This window comes from Lutjanus erythropterus, chromosome 20 (assembly GCF_056507025.1).
Source record: "Lutjanus erythropterus isolate fLutEry1 chromosome 20, fLutEry1.hap2, whole genome shotgun sequence".
Classification (NCBI taxonomy): domain Eukaryota; kingdom Metazoa; phylum Chordata; class Actinopteri; order Lutjaniformes; family Lutjanidae; genus Lutjanus; species Lutjanus erythropterus.
The window spans coordinates 31,048,696-31,067,279 of NC_139336.1; the positions used below are offsets into that span (position 1 = coordinate 31,048,696).

Below are 18,584 nucleotides of genomic sequence, written 5' to 3' on the forward strand. Positions count from 1 at the left end.
TATGGTGGGTGTAGAAGCCAAAAATTCTTTGCTGACATTTATAATCCACCCATAGCTCTAGTAGTTCATTTCTTCTTTAACCAATAGTGGCCTCTGTGTCACTGAGGATTTACACAGACCATGAACAACAGCTCTTCAACAAGGTGGCAAATGATACCCTGCTGAACGTCAGTGCAGCTGAGAGCTGTGTTTGTTCACCATGTGATGAGCAGCTGTGCTATTCTTATCAGACTGAGCCAGTTACACAAGGTTTCTGCAGGTTTCAACAAGTTAAATTTGAGAATTTTTAAGACCTTTTAAAGACCACTGTGAATGTAATTTAAGATCCATACTGGCAGCAAAGTACATGCACAGTTTGCTTCAGTGTTCATTAGTTCAATGTCGGTTTCTCTCTGTAGTTGTTATAATGTGATCAAAACAAAAGAAGACATTTAAAAGCAAGACTGAAGTTAAATCCAACTTTTTAAAGTAACATTAACTTTATAACTTATGACCTGCCAAAGGTGTATTGGAGGCCTTATGGTCAGATTATTGGATTTTAGACGTTTTAAGACTCTTTAAGGACCTGCAGAAAGCCTGCTAACAGAAAGTTAGAAAGTTTCCCAAGTAAACTGATGAATTTTGTCTGTTCCATGAAGCTAAATATTCATGTGGTTGGACCACAATTGCCCTCTTTTATTCCCAAATGATTTGTGTCTTGCAATACCAAAACCCATTAGTGATTCCTTTTAAAGCTGTTTTTTTTTCAAAGGTATTTTTGTGGTGAACTTCAGAATACGCCCAATCTAAACAGTCTTGCGGGCACAGATAAGGCACATCAAACAATTTCTTTTTCTCATTCGACTGTGCGTTTTGCATTCATTCCTTTTTAAAAATTCATTTCAGTTTACTTTCTGTTGACGAATAACTGTGTGAAAAGTTATTTGAAAAGTGACATATGTAAACCATGTTGATTTGGCATGTTCGGACAGGTTTTTTCAGCGGTCAGACGCAGGAATGACACGGCTTCTTTTAAGCGGTAGTCAAGAAAAATCTCTTAGTCAAACAAACTGACATTATTTCTCTTGACCTGCTCTCAGTCTGTCTCTGGCTCTCCTCGCATTGATGACGGACCACTAAAGACATCAAGTGAGTGGAGAAGGTGCAGAGCGGAAAGAAAGACGGGACCCGAGTCGGTGCTTGTTAAAGGGCAAGTAAACACCGGCTGGCAGGAGAAAAAAAGAGGTGACAGACAGAAAGAGGCAGAGAAAGGAAGCGGGGTGGGGTGGGGGAGTGTGGGGCTTCGCATTATGAGACGAGAAACTGTAGATTCACACAGTCTCTGCTCCTCTGTCAGGAGCTCTCTCTCTCTCTAATGCAGATACACATTTATATGCACCACACATACGGTACTGTGCAACTCTTTGAGCAGTCCTGAACCTCCACTGCATTGTTTTCAGCCAAAAGCTTCAAGTGAGCACAAGTATGACTCTTTGAGTCGCTGCAAAATGTCTTAGATGTAATTTTAACTGATGTTGTAGGGATTCCAAGTGAAAACAAAGGTTTGCATGCATGCTAATTTCCACTATTATTCAGTATTAATACAGCACTTTCCAATTAAATCTAGTTTTTGGAGCCTTCTTTGGACATATCTACAGCACACTCAGAATATATATCTCAATTGGGGATTTTTATGTTGTTTATGGTCAGCTTTGTGCATTATAAACAAACCAACCAGCTAACAGTTTGCAAGATGCATAGAAAAGCCCATAAACACAGCTACTTTTAAAGCCTCTGTGCACCCACACAGGTGCTTTCAGTTATTCTGGCTGGTTAGATCTCTGCTCAAGTTGAAGGTGGGTTGGAGCTTTGATGGGAATTTATTATGCTACAAATTTCATCTACCAATAAGAATGATAAAGGTGTGATTTATCCCATCCTAACAGGTATAACAAAGCTAACAGGAGGCTCAAGAAGATGTCAATCAACTGTACTCGACACTCTTACAAAGTCCTGAGTGCAGGTCTAATCAGCCAAGTTAACTGAAAACACCCGTGTGGCTCTAAACATTATTAAAGACTTGGATATCAACGGGTTTTTGGATGGGCACAAATATCACAAGAAAATCTGTGTTCAAACAGTCTAACACGTCCCCAGCCAGTGAAAAAGCATTATGAGTTAAAATGAGTTTAGGTGCTTTTTGGAAGTTTATTATAAAGTTTGGTATTTAGCATTTTGGGGAGCATCACAGTTATTTGTTCTGTTGTTTTCACCGGTTACTTCAATTGCTTCTGTGGAGTTTTGGTGGATGTTGAAAGGGAGCAGCATCAGTCCCCAATCTGTTTAGCTTGCAAACCCATTTGCGTGCATAATCAGAGTACGCACAGCTGCATGTAAATGGAAATATTAGTGGAATATTCATTTTCATTAGCCATCTTAGTAGGAATATTGTCTTTTTCGGGGTGACGGCAAAAAACAGAATATTTTGTGGATGTAAATGTAGTGTCAAACAGTCCAAAAGACGTCTAAAATAAAGAAAAACATGTTTGCGCTATATTCTTAATGCTAGCTTACACTGCATTGCTTCTGATTCTTAAAGTCTTACTTCATATTGTTGAAATAAAATAAAGTTTAAAACAGCAGTGGATAAAATGTTCATTATTTATTTATTTATTTTTCTGTTCATTTTGCTCTTCAGTTTTTGCATTTACTTTTTATTTATTGTCCATGCGCTCTGCCTGAAAACTGCTGTTACATAAGAATTTCCCACTTCAGGATCACTAAAGTACATCCATCTATCTACAAACTGACATTTATTCTTTACTTTCCAAAGTTTTAAGAAAATAGTTCCTTTTCACATTATTACACCATCGCTGAGAAAACACTAGAACTGTGTAGCATATATAAATAACTTAAGCGATTATCTGGGTCAGAGGTTGGTCACACACACATCACACATAGATTGGCTCTGCATCTTGAGATGACACACGATTTATGAATTGAGGGGGGGCAACAGATCATTTTAAATAATGGAAACACAAGCCTCAAAGGAACAGTGTCCATGACGCCAATAGGTAGTAAAATTACTCTTGAATCTGCCAAGACAAATAGGCTCCAGCAGTGTCTGCTGCATTCCTCCTCTGCACCGCTCACACACACACTGCCATTTAAGGCTACCGAGTGTGCTGACAGACTTGTGGAAGGAGAGACAGATAAAAAGGAGCTGCACTTCTGATATTCTACAATGACAGATTGAACACTTGATCGCTTGTGTCGTTTGTGTATCATTAAGCCGATGGGATGTCTGTGGAGCTCTGACATCGGTGTCATCTTGTCCCTCCTCTATTTTCTTTCCATTCGTCTTTTTAAGGGACAGTCGGTGCCAAATGCATACTGATGAAATAGGTGTGCAGGTGTGCAGCTCCATCCACTATAAATAGTGTCGCTGGGACAATTTTTTGCAGAGATGATGACCTGCGTTCCAGTTAAAATGCAATAATTCAAGGGACATTATGAAACACGTTACTTAATCGTTAATGAGGAAACACATCAGGGTCACACTGAGTTCTCTCAAATTTTGTTGTGTTATGCAACAACTGAAGTGAAAGAAAGAAGTGATGCACATTTATCTGAGGCTGCTGGGCAAACAGGTTGTGATGCATGCTTCCCTCTGTTGGACAAATACAACTACTGCTTCCTGAAGCTGCACTGAAATAAACGGCACACTCGCTGCACAAAGCCTTTTAGAACAGAAGTCAAAAAGTTTGTGATCCAAATACTGAAATAATAAATTTAGTTTTGTATTACAGTGTTCTTTTCTTCTTGACTCAAAGCTAAAGTTGCCTACAGTGTTTTACAAGTGCTGACGTGAAAAAAAAAAAACTTTGCAAAACTTTTAGCACAAAATAATATTTCAAAAATGATCTAAATTACAATACAAATGATCTTATCCTGTAGATGCAGTGGTAGAAAGTAACAAAGCACATTTACTCAAGTACTGTAAGTACAAATAATGTACTTTGAATTGTGGTACTTTTTACTGCAATACATTTATTTGACAGCTTAGTAACTTGTTACTTTCAAAAAATAGGATTTTTTCGACATAAAACAGAAAATATGAGCTTATAAAATATGACATTTAGTTATGAATTAATTAATTAGTCTATTAATTAATCTGGAAAAAAAATAATTAAAATTAAAAGCCAAATATTCCAATGTTCCAGTTTCTCAAATGTGATTATTTGCTGCTTTTCCTTTTAATTATTGTAATTATTTTAGTCTACTTTAATAATTTTGAGGTATGTATTAATAATTTAATAATATCATATATAATATAACAGTCACAAAGGACCTTTTATTGCATAATGGGTACTTTTACTTTAAATATTTTAAGTACACATTCCTGATTACACTTACAAACTTTTATCTAAGTAACATTTTCAATTAAAAACCTTTATTTTTCCAGTTGGGTATTTGTACTCGTGCTAAAGTTGAAGGATCTGAATATTTCTGCCAGGACTGCAGATATGAAAATATGAATTAATTGAAAAACACACTCCTGTAAAGTTTAATTCATTGTCATAATTTCATGACATGCAATTTATGGCGCTAACATTTTATTTTATTAATTTAGTTTGATGATCAGGATGTTGTAGACTAAATCATAGCGCTGCCTGTATGTAAACATTAATTCATTTGTGCTTTTATTATGAAGAGGCATGAATACTTGATATTACTAGCCGGTATTATTTATTTGTTTAATAGTGTCTTTGTTTTTCTCTGGGATTTCTAGTTTATAGCATCAATATAAGAGAGCATTAAAAACTGCAGCCTTGTTGAGGAAGCTGGAGATTGAGATAAATCTGCCCTGTTCCACCTCACACTGACCAACTAAACCTTGTGTGTAATTGTTTTTCATTTTCTACAAGGTAACTGTCCTGTGTAGTGGAACCACAGTTAGAGTCAGAAGAGCTTAAATGCCTTCAGCATATATAAATGCAAATGAGGCTGAGTGTTTTTTCTTGTGCAGCTAATATTCATTCATCATTTAAGTGGATACAAACTCCATATAGGTAGGTAAATATACTGCATATCACACACAAGACTGTCCTGGTGTACAACCTCAGCTGGAAAATGCTGCCAATATGTCTGCTGTTTATTTATTATATGTTTAGGTCTACTGAAACACTCTCTAAACTGTTTTATGTCTGAAAAAGTTAGTAATACATCCAATGAACTTCAATCATGCTTCAGAACCTGGTTATTGTGTCAGTTAAATTGGTTAATACCTCCTGTGTGAGTCGTACTGCTCAAAAATGTTCAGATGTTCTCTCACCATGGTGGTCGACCCTGTGCAAACTGCAGACAATTGCATTTACTCTTTTGCACACGTGAAAAACATGTGCAGTTTCATTGAACGACTGAACAAACTAATTGTTCTTAGACTTAATGTTTTGAAAAAAGGATCCAAACGAGGGGGCAGGTGGATCCAAGGAGCCAAAATGAATGAGAACAGCTGCAAACATTTCAGACAGAGGACACCCTTATGGCTTCAGGATTCTTGTGTACTTGCCCTAGTTTACCACTTGATGTCGCCCTTTTTACAGAAACCAGTGAACTGAAAGTTTAGGCTGAGCCATGAGATCACTCAAGTGCTGCTGATGCAATAGTGCAAATGCATAGAGCTCGATCATACAGTTTTATGTAGCATGTGAGATCAGAAAGAAAAACTCTACAGAGCAAACTGCAGCATTATGGTGTGTGTTTGTGTTTGTGTGTGTCTGTTCCTCTGTTGTAAAAGACACATCCATTCAAAGTACAGTTATAAAGAGACCAATACAGTTTTTAAAAAACTCTATAAGGGCATTATTTAAGAATAAACTTTAGTGATTTATAAGTTTTCTTTTGTGTGCAAGTGTTCCACAGGCATTCTCTGTAAAACTGTGATATTTAATCTGATAGTTTGATAAATTCAGCTGGAGTTTTGTGTTTTCATGTCCTCATGTTCTTTAAATTGCATCAACTGTATTTGGTTTATTTTAAGTAGACGTGTGGTGCGATGTGTCATATCAGTCGATTGTGATGAAGTGTGAATGTGTATTTTTGTATTCTCGTCATGTAAACTGTGCAGACCACAGGAAGAATAGCTGCTGCTGCAGAAGCTAATGCGGATCTTAACAAACAAACAACATGATCAGTGTCTAAGTACAGAAAATGAGGAATAACCACGGCAGCTGCTGTAATCTGTAAACACTGACTCATTATTTGATATATGATCATTTAATACATCATGTCAGTGTGACTCTTCTTACCTTCCTCCCAGAGAACAGCATACACAGCTGATGCATGGAGCCTCCATTCTTGGTCAGCTCTTTCTTCAGGGTTTTAGGCGATGGGAGTGTCCAGCCGCCCTTGTGGTGCCCTCCGCCCGCCTCCAGGCAGTTGATGGCGTTGTCGGAGGTGAAACACGGGGTGCGAGGGTCCTGCAGGAGGCTCCCTTCGCTGTGGGTGCGCCTGCGGAGGGAGTTCTGCACGCTGAGGCCGCCTCCTCCGTGCTTCTCACAGGTGGCGCCCTCCACCATGCTGCGGCGCTTGCTGTCGCTGCGCTGCAGGTAGGCGTCGTCGCTGTCGTCTTCATCCTCCTCCTCTTCGGACTCTTCGTCCTCGTCTTCATCGTACTCTTCCTCGTCAGTGTTGGGTGAGGAGAGGGCGTCGGCGCTGAAGGAGCGATCAAGGCGCAACTCTGGGATGACAAAAGAGGAGGAGGAGGAGGAGGGGGGAGCGTTGGTGTCAGGTGGCTCCGAGGCATTATCTTCATCTGTGTTTGACACCACCAAGTTTAGGTTGACCTCCTCTTCATTCCTCTCGCCCTCCTCCTCCTCTCCCTCTCCTTTCCCTTCCTCGTCACTTCCTGGACTCTTTCTGCAGGCCATATACTCATCCTCCTCATCTTCCTCTCTCCTGCTTTCCAGATCCTTCCCCTCCCTCCAGATCTCCATCCCCTCCATGCTCTTGCAGTCCTCGCCCTCGGTGGAAGGGGGAGGCGTTGGAGGCACCTTGTGTCGCTCCTCGGATCCCATCAGACCCCCAAGGGGCATGTAGATCTCATCCAGAGGGGTGAGGGGCTCCGAGGGATGAGGACTGCCCAGGGTCGGGGGCTCTGAGGGGCTGGAGGGGTACTGGCTGCTTTCTTCTCCCTCTGAGTTGCGGGGGGGCAGGTGGAGGCACACGCCTCCTCGATCTCCTCCTACTCCGCCCAGCTCACATGAAGCGGCATCCACCTTAGGCTCCAACATCTAGAAAAAGAAACAGAGGGAACAGTTAGTCAGATCTGTTTGGATAATTAATGCACTGTCTCTGTATACGTAATTCTAACAAGTTTAACTCAGCATGATTGAGATTTACTTCACTGCCATGAGCAAACCCACTTATCACAACTATTCCATTACCACTTATTGAATTTGGTCTTGAAATATCGCTGTCATCCTCGATGCTGGTGTGACCAAGGCGTAATGCCAGGATCAGACTGGATGACATTTATGTCTTTTGAGAAGGTCACAATCTCAGAGTAAGTGATGATAGTCCAGCCATGACTTGCCCAAGAGACGGACTACGTACTGAACCCTGACTGATTGCAGCAGACAGTCTTTCATGACCCGGAGGAGCCAGAGCTAGACTTCCTGGACCAGGAATGTCTACAACCGTGGCATCGTGTAGAACGTCATGGATGCTGTCAATGACAGCAAGATTTATGAGACGTTGCGTTCCCATCAGGGTCTCATGAGGTGTTTAAAATGCAAGGAGAGTTGTATTTTACTACTGCTACTGAATAAATATACTACTTTTTTTTCTCACTCATGCTGCTATAGCTACAGTGCTACACCGGAGCTTGCTGCACTGATTCAGTCAAACTAAATGGAACTTTGCCCTTAGGCACAGTGGAATAAAATACAGTCTGAACCTCTTGCAGAAATTGATGAGAATACTGCAACGAGGCGTTACCACCAGCCACCCATCCACTCACCCGTCCATCTTCTCCCCGGTGTGTTCCTATCGTTTCAACTTTCCATTTCAAATTTCTCTCTAACCCAAATGTCCACACACACGCGAGCACTCCGCTACTCTGCCCTCACACACTTCCCGGGGCCAACCACAATATCCCCGTCACGCAGTTTTAGTGCGCACACACACAAAACACGCTGCCTGTCCTCACCTCCTGCCTTTGGCGATCTGTCTGCATAACCTCTTTGTAAAAATCAGATGGGTTTTAAATGCTGCTGTTACCTCTGCCAGCTCACAGAGCCTACAGTGGGAGGATCATTACAAATGCATTGTGAGTGGGCCAACATCATTCAGAAAATCGTATTTTAAATTTGACTAAAGATCACAAAGGTTTCAGTGATACTGACTATGTTGAGCTGAATTCAGGTCAGAAACTTTTGCACAAAACTTTTTTTTTTCATTTCCCAGAATGACACTGGCACTGACTGGAGTTTTTTTCTTTTTTTATCCAAAATAAAATAAGCATGTTTACAAAGTTAATAAAGTGTCACAACAAGTAAAATCAATTCTACCTTCTTTAAGTCTGCAGAGAGTCTTGTGAAGGGCCTCATTGTGCTGGTTAAGTTAACCCATGATGACGAGCTGCAGTCACAAGACGCTCTGCTCTAATTGGAGATAATGCTGCCTCCTCTCAGACAGCTCTCATGATATTTCACAAGCTGTTTGTGTTCTTTTGCAGCTTAAAATTAGTTTCCCCAGATACTCTTGTCCTGGTTATTCTTGCCTCTAAACTTTCGACCTGTATTCATGAACTCTGCACACATAGAGTTTTGTTTTTGTTTTTTTTTGGGGGGGGGAGACATTCAGTCAGGATCAACTCAGAAAAATGAAGTGATTTTATGTTAATGTGTTTAAAATTAATGTTAAAGTAATGCTGTGTGGAAATGTAACTCATATATGTAGATTCTATATGTGAGTGAGTAATGTATTTGGTTATATGTACAGTATATTGAATGCTGTGAACTCTGATCTGTACATATATGGGCACAATCTGCAGACGATGTGTCTGGATACAGGACAGAAATTAGGGTCATCGTGTCTCCTGCAATAATATGACCTCATACTGTTTAATGTAGGCTGTGGAGAACCTTGTTTCTTTGTGCAAACATACTATCACTCAGTATGTATGCAGTTAGTGTGCTGGACCTCTGGAGACTCCTGCTCACACACGGAAGATGAACTCTGCCTGAGATTTCAGTTAAAACAGAGCAGACTGGTTGGTGGACATGTGCTGCAGACTTTACATTCAACTTGCCAAAATCAAAAAAGATTCATAACTTTACTTGTGACTTCACTTTGATGTGAAAAATTCAAAGGTATGTGAGGTATGAAAAGTGTGACACAAATCAATTCATTTCCTGAATCAATTAACATTAATTCCCCACATCCACTTTGCTTGAACCAACCCAAAAGCATCCAATCAAGCTGAAGACGAAAGCCATGAAGAATTACAGTTACGTTACTGAGCTTCAGTTGGAAAAAAAATCATAACAAAGATACTTTCATTCATGTACAACAACTATGCGGTGGTCAACAATTAACGCATTTTTTGGGCCGGTTGAAAATTACAGACTGAGACCGAACAACTTCCAATTTTGCTTGACATTTGAAGCTGCACAAAGAACGGTGAGTTGAGTCTCCATTGTTAGAATGGCATGACATTTGGAGAAGAGCACATTATGACTTGTTTAGGACACACAGCAGTCGAATATTTATCTCATCGAACAATAGCAGTATCTGTCTTCTATTTTTGGGGCATTTTTGCCTTTATTTGACAAATTCAGTAGAGAGCTGAAAGAAAAGGAGAGAGGAGAGAGATGGGGACTAACGTACAACAAAGGTCCCATGTTTTCTGCACGATGCATATGAACTGTACAAAATGTGTAAAATGAGACTTACTTGTGACTTGCAAAACAATTACTGGTCCCACCTCTGCTATACTGACCCATCAAACCAAATAACACCCTCTTGTATCAGACGCATGCATTATGGTGCGGTTATAATACACATAATTGGTCAAATTTTAAGCATGTTACAAAATCTACTGAAAATATAACAATAAATAAAATATATCAAGCCAAATTAAACCTCAGTGAAAATGATACTCCTCTACCATCAGACAATTAATACTCCAGTGCGGAGAGGAAACCAATACTGTGTCTTGTTATGCATATTCATATTACAGCAGAGCGCATGGTGCTGATATGAGACCAAACAATAACAGATGAAAAATAAACCTACTTCAAACACAAATTAGATTCCTGATTCCCATTAGTTAACAAAGAGAGATTTGTGCCTCGCAAACACAAGTGATGATGAAAAGAGTACACGGTTTCATGACAGCAGCAGAAAAGAAGACACAGCTGTTGGCGTTGGCAAATATCGGTGACCATTTTCCTCCAAAACTCCTGTTTTTACTGCCCACTGTTCTTTTGATAGAAACATGATATCTTTTATTGGAGAGTAGAGGTGCTGGCTGGCCTGAGCTGCAGCTTTGATTAATGACAGACCTACTTAATCTGTCAAAAACATAATCTGTGATCAGCCTAATATAGTCATTACGCAATGATAAGTATAATACATTGACTAAAGGTCTGGATTGCAATAAAGCAGTGCATAAATTAGCGCTGGACTCTGACAGGGCTATCACTTTTCACTGATTCTGTTTGAGATCTTAATGGACATGGTCTCATAAAACTTGATTCCGTGACAACGACAGGTCATATTATGGTGTTCCTTTGTCTATGTGAGTGCCCTCTCTTTTGATGTAGCAATGAAAAGGCGCTATCATAAAGCTGAGATCCATGACGGAGGTTGGGTTTGAGGCTGCTGTGGACCCGGTCCACATGGACAGCAGCTCAAGATGCGTATGAAGTATCCAGTTTGGGGACCTCAGAATTGCTTCTCTGCTCTTTGCAGATGACGTGGTTCTGTTGCCTTCATCAGACTGTGACCTCCAGCACACACCGGGACAGTCTGCAGCCAAGTGTGAGGCATTCAGAATGAGAGTGTCAGCAACTCCAAGTCTGAGTTCATGGTTCTCTGCCAGAAAACAGTGGATTTGCAGCCTTGTACAAGAGTGAGGTTAAAACTGAGTGTAAAAGGTTGGCAGGTGGACTGGTGCAACGTCAGCAGTAATGCAGGCATTCTACCAGACCATTGTTTACCAGACAATCTACATTCCACACTACGGTCAAGAGCTTTAGGTAGGGACACAAGTGTCTGAAATGTGGCGGCTGCTCATCCTTACAGACAGGGTAAGAGGCTCAGACATTGTTTGAATAACTCAACAGCAACGTCTCTTCCAAATATATTGACCCAGTTACTTAAGATAATCCACAGATCATCCAGTACTAACTATTTTCTTTCTACTGTCCACTAGGGATGTTCTGGTGACCTTGTCGATTACACGCAAAATTCAATTCAGACTAGTTGACTAGCATAACAGTAAGAAAACACTCATAAAGCAGTTAAAATTGAGCACAACTTATTATGACTGATTATGTCTGGCACTGTCCGAAAAAATACTGTGCATATTAAGAGCCATTTGAGGCTGTTAATCACAGTCTACAATCACCATTACACCCCTACCATTATATTCAAGAGAAGGCAGACATTTCTGCGGCCAAAAGTCAGCAACTCACACCAAAACAATATAAAAGGATAAATAGCACGCCAGGTAAGAGGTAAAATATGTAGCCTATTTTTGGGGTGAACTGTACCTTTAAAATGAACCACCTGAGGTGCTTTGGGCATGTGATAAAAATGCCTCCTGGACTTTCCGGGCATGTTTAACTGACAGGAGACTCCCGGGTAGACCCTGAACATCCTGGAGGGATTATATATCTCATGAGTGACAGTAAATGGATGGATGGAGGAGGAATTCAAACTTCAAAGAAACGTATAATTCTTGCAATTTCAAGCTCCCAACTGCAAAACTAGTCCTTGCTCACATCTCAGTGTTGCCGCCACTCTATTTCACTTTCCAGGACGCCTTATCACTTCAGGAAGGGATCTTTATCTGAGTAGCACAAACCAATGTTTTTCAGACCTTTTGCCTGCTTGTTTGTTTGGGTGGTGATGGTTTCATTGACCGTTTTTCCAACGTGGTCGCTGTGAAGCCCCTTGAGACCAGAGCAGTGACTCAGGGCTATAAATATCCAACTCAACTTGTCTTGATGTTCATGGATACATACAACTGCCCCAAGGTGATCCAGACCTCTCAGTTTCCCTTCTAACTCCCTCTTAACCTCCCTGTGATCCTATCTAAATGCTTCACAGTGGTGTTACAACCAAGACATGGGGGCTACTTACTGATGCACTGGGTGTGTGAGGGACATTTTTAGAATCAAATGCACTCTTTGTCCCTTTCTGACCCTCCTTTTCCTGTACCTTCTGAGACAATTATGACTTTGATTGTTTTATGAGGCGAGGATTAACATTTTTAAATATCCACATTTATTCCTCTGTCCTTCATATATTTAGGCTTGAGTTTACACAGACAGTTTCTCTTTCTCTCTCTCAGCCTCACTGACCCCCGTTTCTCTTTCCTTGTCTCACATACATAAAACCCTGACTGCTGAAGATATGGTTTGAGACACAATGGAGCCACCTGTCCTGTCAGATACACTTGTTCCTTCTCACCCTCCACAGTGGACGCACACAGAAACAAAAACACACAAATTCAAGTTAACCCCTGCTGCTTTTCAGGCCTGTCTTCACGTCTTACCTGAGTACATTTTCCAGTTATGATATTTACCACATTACCGACACTCATCTACAACCTCTCATCAATTAGCAAGCTTCAAACCGAAGTCAAAAAACACAAGCTAAATATATACATGCAGTTGCACATGCAAGCACAATACTCGTGTACTCAAAAGCGTCTCAAAGTCATCAATGATTCAACACAATACAATCTCTAGCATTGCCTCAATTAAGCGAGGAAACAAAACCAGCACTAAAAGGCAGGGAGAGTGGGATGCAGGGTAAGAGAGCGAATAAATGGAGGAGACAAAGTGGAGAAGACAAGCAGAAGGGAAGAGGGGGGTCAGTGAATGGTAATGACAGAGAAATGAGATGAGTAAGTGGAAGAGGGCAGAGAGAAAGATACAAAACAGACGAAGAGAGGACACTAAGTCTTGGAAAATCTCCATCTTGGTTTTTCCAGTGTAAATGGATCACAAACAGCATTACTGGTCTAACTAGCAAATGGACACTTAACACTAATCCTTCTAGGCAACATTACCCCTAATTCCAAACAGACAAAACACATTAAAATAAGCTACAAAGAGTGAGAAATGAATTGTGCAAACATGAATTCTGAAGTGGAAGTTCTTCTCATCTAAGCGGCGAAGACTCAAACAGCAAAAGATTGGATTCAGCTCACTGAGAACATGTGATTTAATGCCTTGTTGGCCAGCGAACTCCGCGTGTTCGATGAGCTAAAACGTTTCATCGTGTTAGAGACCGTGCCCCATTACTTGTGTTCAAGGCCAGGAGGCAGCCATAGTGGCGACTCACATTTTTCCACCATCAGTTAGTGAGCTTCAGTGAATTTCACTTTAGGTCATTTTACACTTTTTGTGCATCGTGCAGAAAACATGGGACCTTATTATTCCTATTCCCCGTCTCTCTTATCTCTTTCCTTTTCTTTCGGCTCTCTACTGAATCTGTCAAATAAAGGCAAAAACGGCCCCGAAATAGAAGACAGATACTGCTATTGTTCGATGAGATAAACATCTGACCCCTGTAATGGTGACACAAACTGGAAAATCCAAGGTTTTTTAGCCACACAAACAGTGGTTATACAGAGGTCAGTGTCGGCTGTTCGGGCAGTCCACTGTTACATAGATCAGCAGGAAATTTTGCACAGATATTCATGATCTTTGTTTGATTTTTCCACTAGCCTCATGATCAAAAACATCATTTGAACTTCAACTTTGATCAATCTGTTTGGTTTTCTTTATAGTGAGCATTAGAGCCTCACAAAGAAAGCTGGGTAGTTCTCTATATCAGTTAAGAGCTGGATAAGGTAACAGACACAAGCACTCTATGTGGGCTTAAAACGAACTGGAGGCAGTACATCAGCAGATGGTGAGGTTTATCACATTTCCTAGATCTGGGTCTGTTAAATCCCATTTCCTTAGAGTAACATTTGGGCTTAGGTCCAACATTTGAAAGACTGAACAAAAAAAGAGAAAAGAAATCACTGAAAAGTCAAACAAAAGGAAACATGTAGGGAAAAGGGGCTATTGACTCTGAAGCTTAAAGGGGATTTGATTATTTGAAGTAGGGCTGTGTGAGGTACTTATCGATTGTCAGCGTAGTACCTATAGCAGGTATGCCTCAAGTTTAGAAAAGCAGAGAGGAGTACCGGCACGGAAGTTAACCAATGAACTGTTGTGGATGGACATTGCCCGCTCTAATGTGTTACTTTGTTTGTATTATTGTGTAACTTTGGTAATTAGGGCACAAGGACACCATTGGATTTGCTCGGATTATAATTTTATTTCTTTTTTTCCTCCACTGTCCTCTTCAACTGCATTTTTGAGGGGCTAAACATGCTCAGTGGCGCATGAAAGTTGGCATCAGTCCTGGTGAAAAATTTAGTCTGATATAGCATTTGTTGATTTTGCGATCAAAAGTTATGAAAAGCACTCGTTGCGCTCGTTGAAGGGCGTGGCCGTGGAGTGGCGCAGAATTTTGTTGTCTCACCATGAAACACGATTGATCACCGACCGACCTAAACACATCTATGATGGTGTCACGGCTGCAGCATGCCCCGGTGGACGTAGTGCGAGGGGCCGTCCAATGCTGAACAACACAATAACACAAACAATTTACAGATTGAGGCAGTGGTAGACCAGCAACTCCCGTGTTCTACGAGGTAAAATGATTGATATTACCTATGGAGTTTGGTTGTTTTGGAGGGACTTCATTCAACCTCACTTCAAATGACCTAAACTCCCTTTAAAACATTTTTAAACTAAACAAAATCTGTCTCTTCTCCTGTTGCATTATCACTGAAGGCTGTCAGGTAAATGGACAAACTGCAGCACAGATACTGTACAACCTTTTGCACACAGACAAATCATATACTGAACAGTAAATGTCAAATATGTATGTGTGCTCATCAGCCTTGGGATTCCCAAAATAGGGATTTTAGATTTTTAAAGCCCAAAATGGGCTGTAGAGAGAAGCTACCCATGACCTTGTTTCCTGCAGGCTGTGAATTGTTAATGCATAACTACAGAAATATGTCAGAAACCGTAGCCAGACATTCAGAACACCACATGCTGTTTCATATCACAATTTATATGCCGCTAATTGAATTTGAACAAAAAATTTCAGTAATGTGTTTACCTGCACCCAGTACTGACGTCAAAGGAACAGAAATTATGCTGCATGTGTGCTCAACTGTCTAATCATCCTACGGGCATATTTTACAAAAAATCATTCTGCCTTTTTTTTAACACTCTAATCTGTTAAGAAGTTACACATTGCAGTGACACCTGCTAAATTACTCATTCATGACTCATGCTTGGTGTAACTGTGTCGACTTGGTGGGAAAAAAAACACAGAAGAAACCAGGTGAGAGGAGTGAATACCTCCAAACTCCAAATATATCTCGCTGAAGAAATGGTAATAGACAAAAATTACATCCATTTGCGAAAAAAAAAAAAAAAAAAAGTCTTATTCTGAAGTTCAAAATCTTCTCATAAAGATAGAATTACAGCAAAACATGCACACACACACTTGTGGACAGCTATCCAGGGACAGTCATGTGAACTCTGTCCCGTCGTTTCCGTGGCAACGAGAGACCCATCCCAGGGGAGCAGCTGTGCAGCGCATTCTCCAAAAGCTAAAGATGTACCTTTGAACTCTGTCATCATAGCTTCCCCACAACCCCACCCGCGTCTCATTTTCAAGGTGCCATCTTTCATCTTTATCTCTTTCCTTCACTTTCCCCCCCTTTCCCTTTTCTCCATTTAATTTCCTGCGTCTCTGTTGTTTTTAAGTAAGACATTACATTAAAGAGCGCTAAAAGTCTTCCCCTGCCTCACTCTACTTAGTCCAATATTAATGGTTTAATGTGTCTGCCATTGCACTTGCCAAATCAACCTCCAACCTCAATAAATCCAGCTCAACTCAATTAGCAAAGCTGTTAGAAATATTGTACATGGCCAAACAAAAGGATGCATTTCCTCTCCTCTTCCTCTTTGCCACTCCCTGTGTCTCCACTGTCTTCCTCCCACTAACCTCTGTGGTGGATCTGTATGACAGCAGCACGATGGCAGGATGTCTAAGCGATGCAACTCCACACAATCAATCTGCATTACCATGTTTGTATGGTTTTCTTAGCTCATTGATTTCTTTTAAGGATATGTAAGGTCAGTGAAGTCCAGACAAAGACTTCCTACTTACAGAGAGAAAACATACAATGAGCTCTGTGAGAACAAAAGAGTTAATCGAACTGGGCTCTTTCACACTTGCTCTCCTTTTACCTTTTCTGGCTATTAACTTTGATATATGAGAAAAGTTTCCCCATCTCTTCAGGTGCACATTGCAGAACCATTTTAGGATTTTTATGTTTTAGTCAACACATCCTCATACCTGAATAACAGAATAGATCAATTGCCGATTACTCCCAAAACGACATATTACCAATAACATAACTCATGTGACATTACACAGGTGTAAAATGGTCGCCATCCTTCCAAAAACACTGAAGAAAACTTTGTCTCATTCACTCAATAGTTGTTTTATTGTATTCTTCAAGTGACTTCAGGGTTTAGTTTTAAAATCCCTGTATTTATGCATGCATAATTTACTAAATTTTAAATTATCCAAAACTTAAAACTTCCTCCATATGACTCTTTATACACTTTCCTGTCATATTTACTACGTCCACTAGGGGGTGCTGACTGACACATCAGTCTGAATAAGCTTGCACTTACGAACAACACGCACATTTTCCTGGTGAGGATGGGCTGGTTTTAACCCCGGTCTTACAAATAGCACACACTTAGCATACTGATGACCATTTTCCAAAGAAAGTGGTTATTTGTTTGCCCTTTTCACCCAGCTTGTAATAGGCAATTTGCTACAAGCAACAGTCCTCCAAGTTCTAGCACTAATGCTCATCTAAGGAGGGGGCATATGCCCATATACAGCCATATGCATGTCCTCCAATTTAAGTGGAATCACAAACAGCTGCTTTACACTCACAAGCAAGCTGCTTGCCAAAAAGGCCATTTCTGCTATGGAGGTCGTCCCCACTGAACACCAACCAAGATTTCAACGTTGATTTCTAGTTGAAAACTGGGTGATATTCTGTCTGAATGTCTAAGACCTCTTTCTGCCCTCTTTTCAGTTTTAGGTTGAAAGAGAGACAATATGGGTCATTGTGAAGGTGTTTCTCCAAAGTCTGGTGGGTGAAATGTGGCTCATGCAAAAAAAATATGAAATTAACTACATCAGGAACTGCAGTATTGGGAGAAGTCTTCAAGCCTTTCTGCCAAAACTTTTCACCACTGACCTTTGACTTTTTTTAAATGTGTTTTTCGATAGAAAAATACTCTCTGGGTTCCTTAGAGAGCTGAGCAACAAGGACATGATCCCTCAGCAAGTTTCCAGCAAAACCCAACCAAAATTGTGTCTGACGAGCGCCAGACACATCTGATTTAGATATTTTTAAAAAAAAAATGCATTTTCCCCACCTACCTAACTTTAAATTATGCAGTGAAATGAATGATAGATTTTAGAATAAAATTTGTGAATTACCTCAAATTGACAACATCTTATACAGAATTCTGATTCATTACTAAAAGTAATTTAGCAATACTGCACTGAAAAAATCACCTGCATTCAATTTTCATTCAAGTAAAAGTACAGGAGTATCCAAAAAAGTACTTAAAGTATCCAAAGTAAGATACTTGTTATACAGCAAAATGACCTCTGAGTAATATGATTATATACTGCACTACTGGATCATTATTATTGATGCACATAAGATGTAGTAGTAAAATTGTACATAAGTACAGTAAGTAAGTTACATTAAGCACATTTATATTCCTGAAATTAATATTCCACAAGATGAAAGTAAGATTATTTATGCCTCAGGTAGATGAACCAATTTCATTAGAAGAGGAGCTCAAGATATTAGGAAGGGAGAATGAGACAAACAGATTAAAGACAAAAAAAAAAGTGTCTTTCAAAAAGAGTACACTAAATACAACCAAACAGTCCAGGGCACAAAAGAAGACATTCAAACAAAACTCAGTGTGTGTTTCCGTGTCAAATTGTCTTTTAGAGACTATAAACATCCTCGGAAGTGTGATGCTGCTTGTTATCTCGCTAAGCAGCGATAGTAAACTTGTTTTCTTCAGTGCTTGTGACGTGACCTGCACCATTTTCCACTCACTCCTTTTTCATACACACTTAGCCCAAGTTGTTTATTTGCCTTAAGTCAAATCATTTGCTCCAAATACGTCACAGGTTGTTACATAAACTCACACAAACACACACACGGTTCATTTTCT

The 18,584-nt window shown here is 40.2% G+C and overlaps 1 protein-coding gene across 1 annotated transcript in view; it reads right to left on the reverse strand.

Moving 5' to 3' along the window:
* rgs3a (regulator of G protein signaling 3a) overlaps positions 1–18,584 on the reverse strand; it is a 179,679-nt gene that overhangs the window by 41,816 nt on the left and 119,279 nt on the right. The window contains exon 14 of the mRNA XM_084746463.1: positions 6,291–7,274. Coding sequence (XP_084602589.1) covers positions 6,291–7,274 — 984 coding nt within the window. The remainder of the gene's footprint in view (positions 1–6,290; positions 7,275–18,584) is intronic.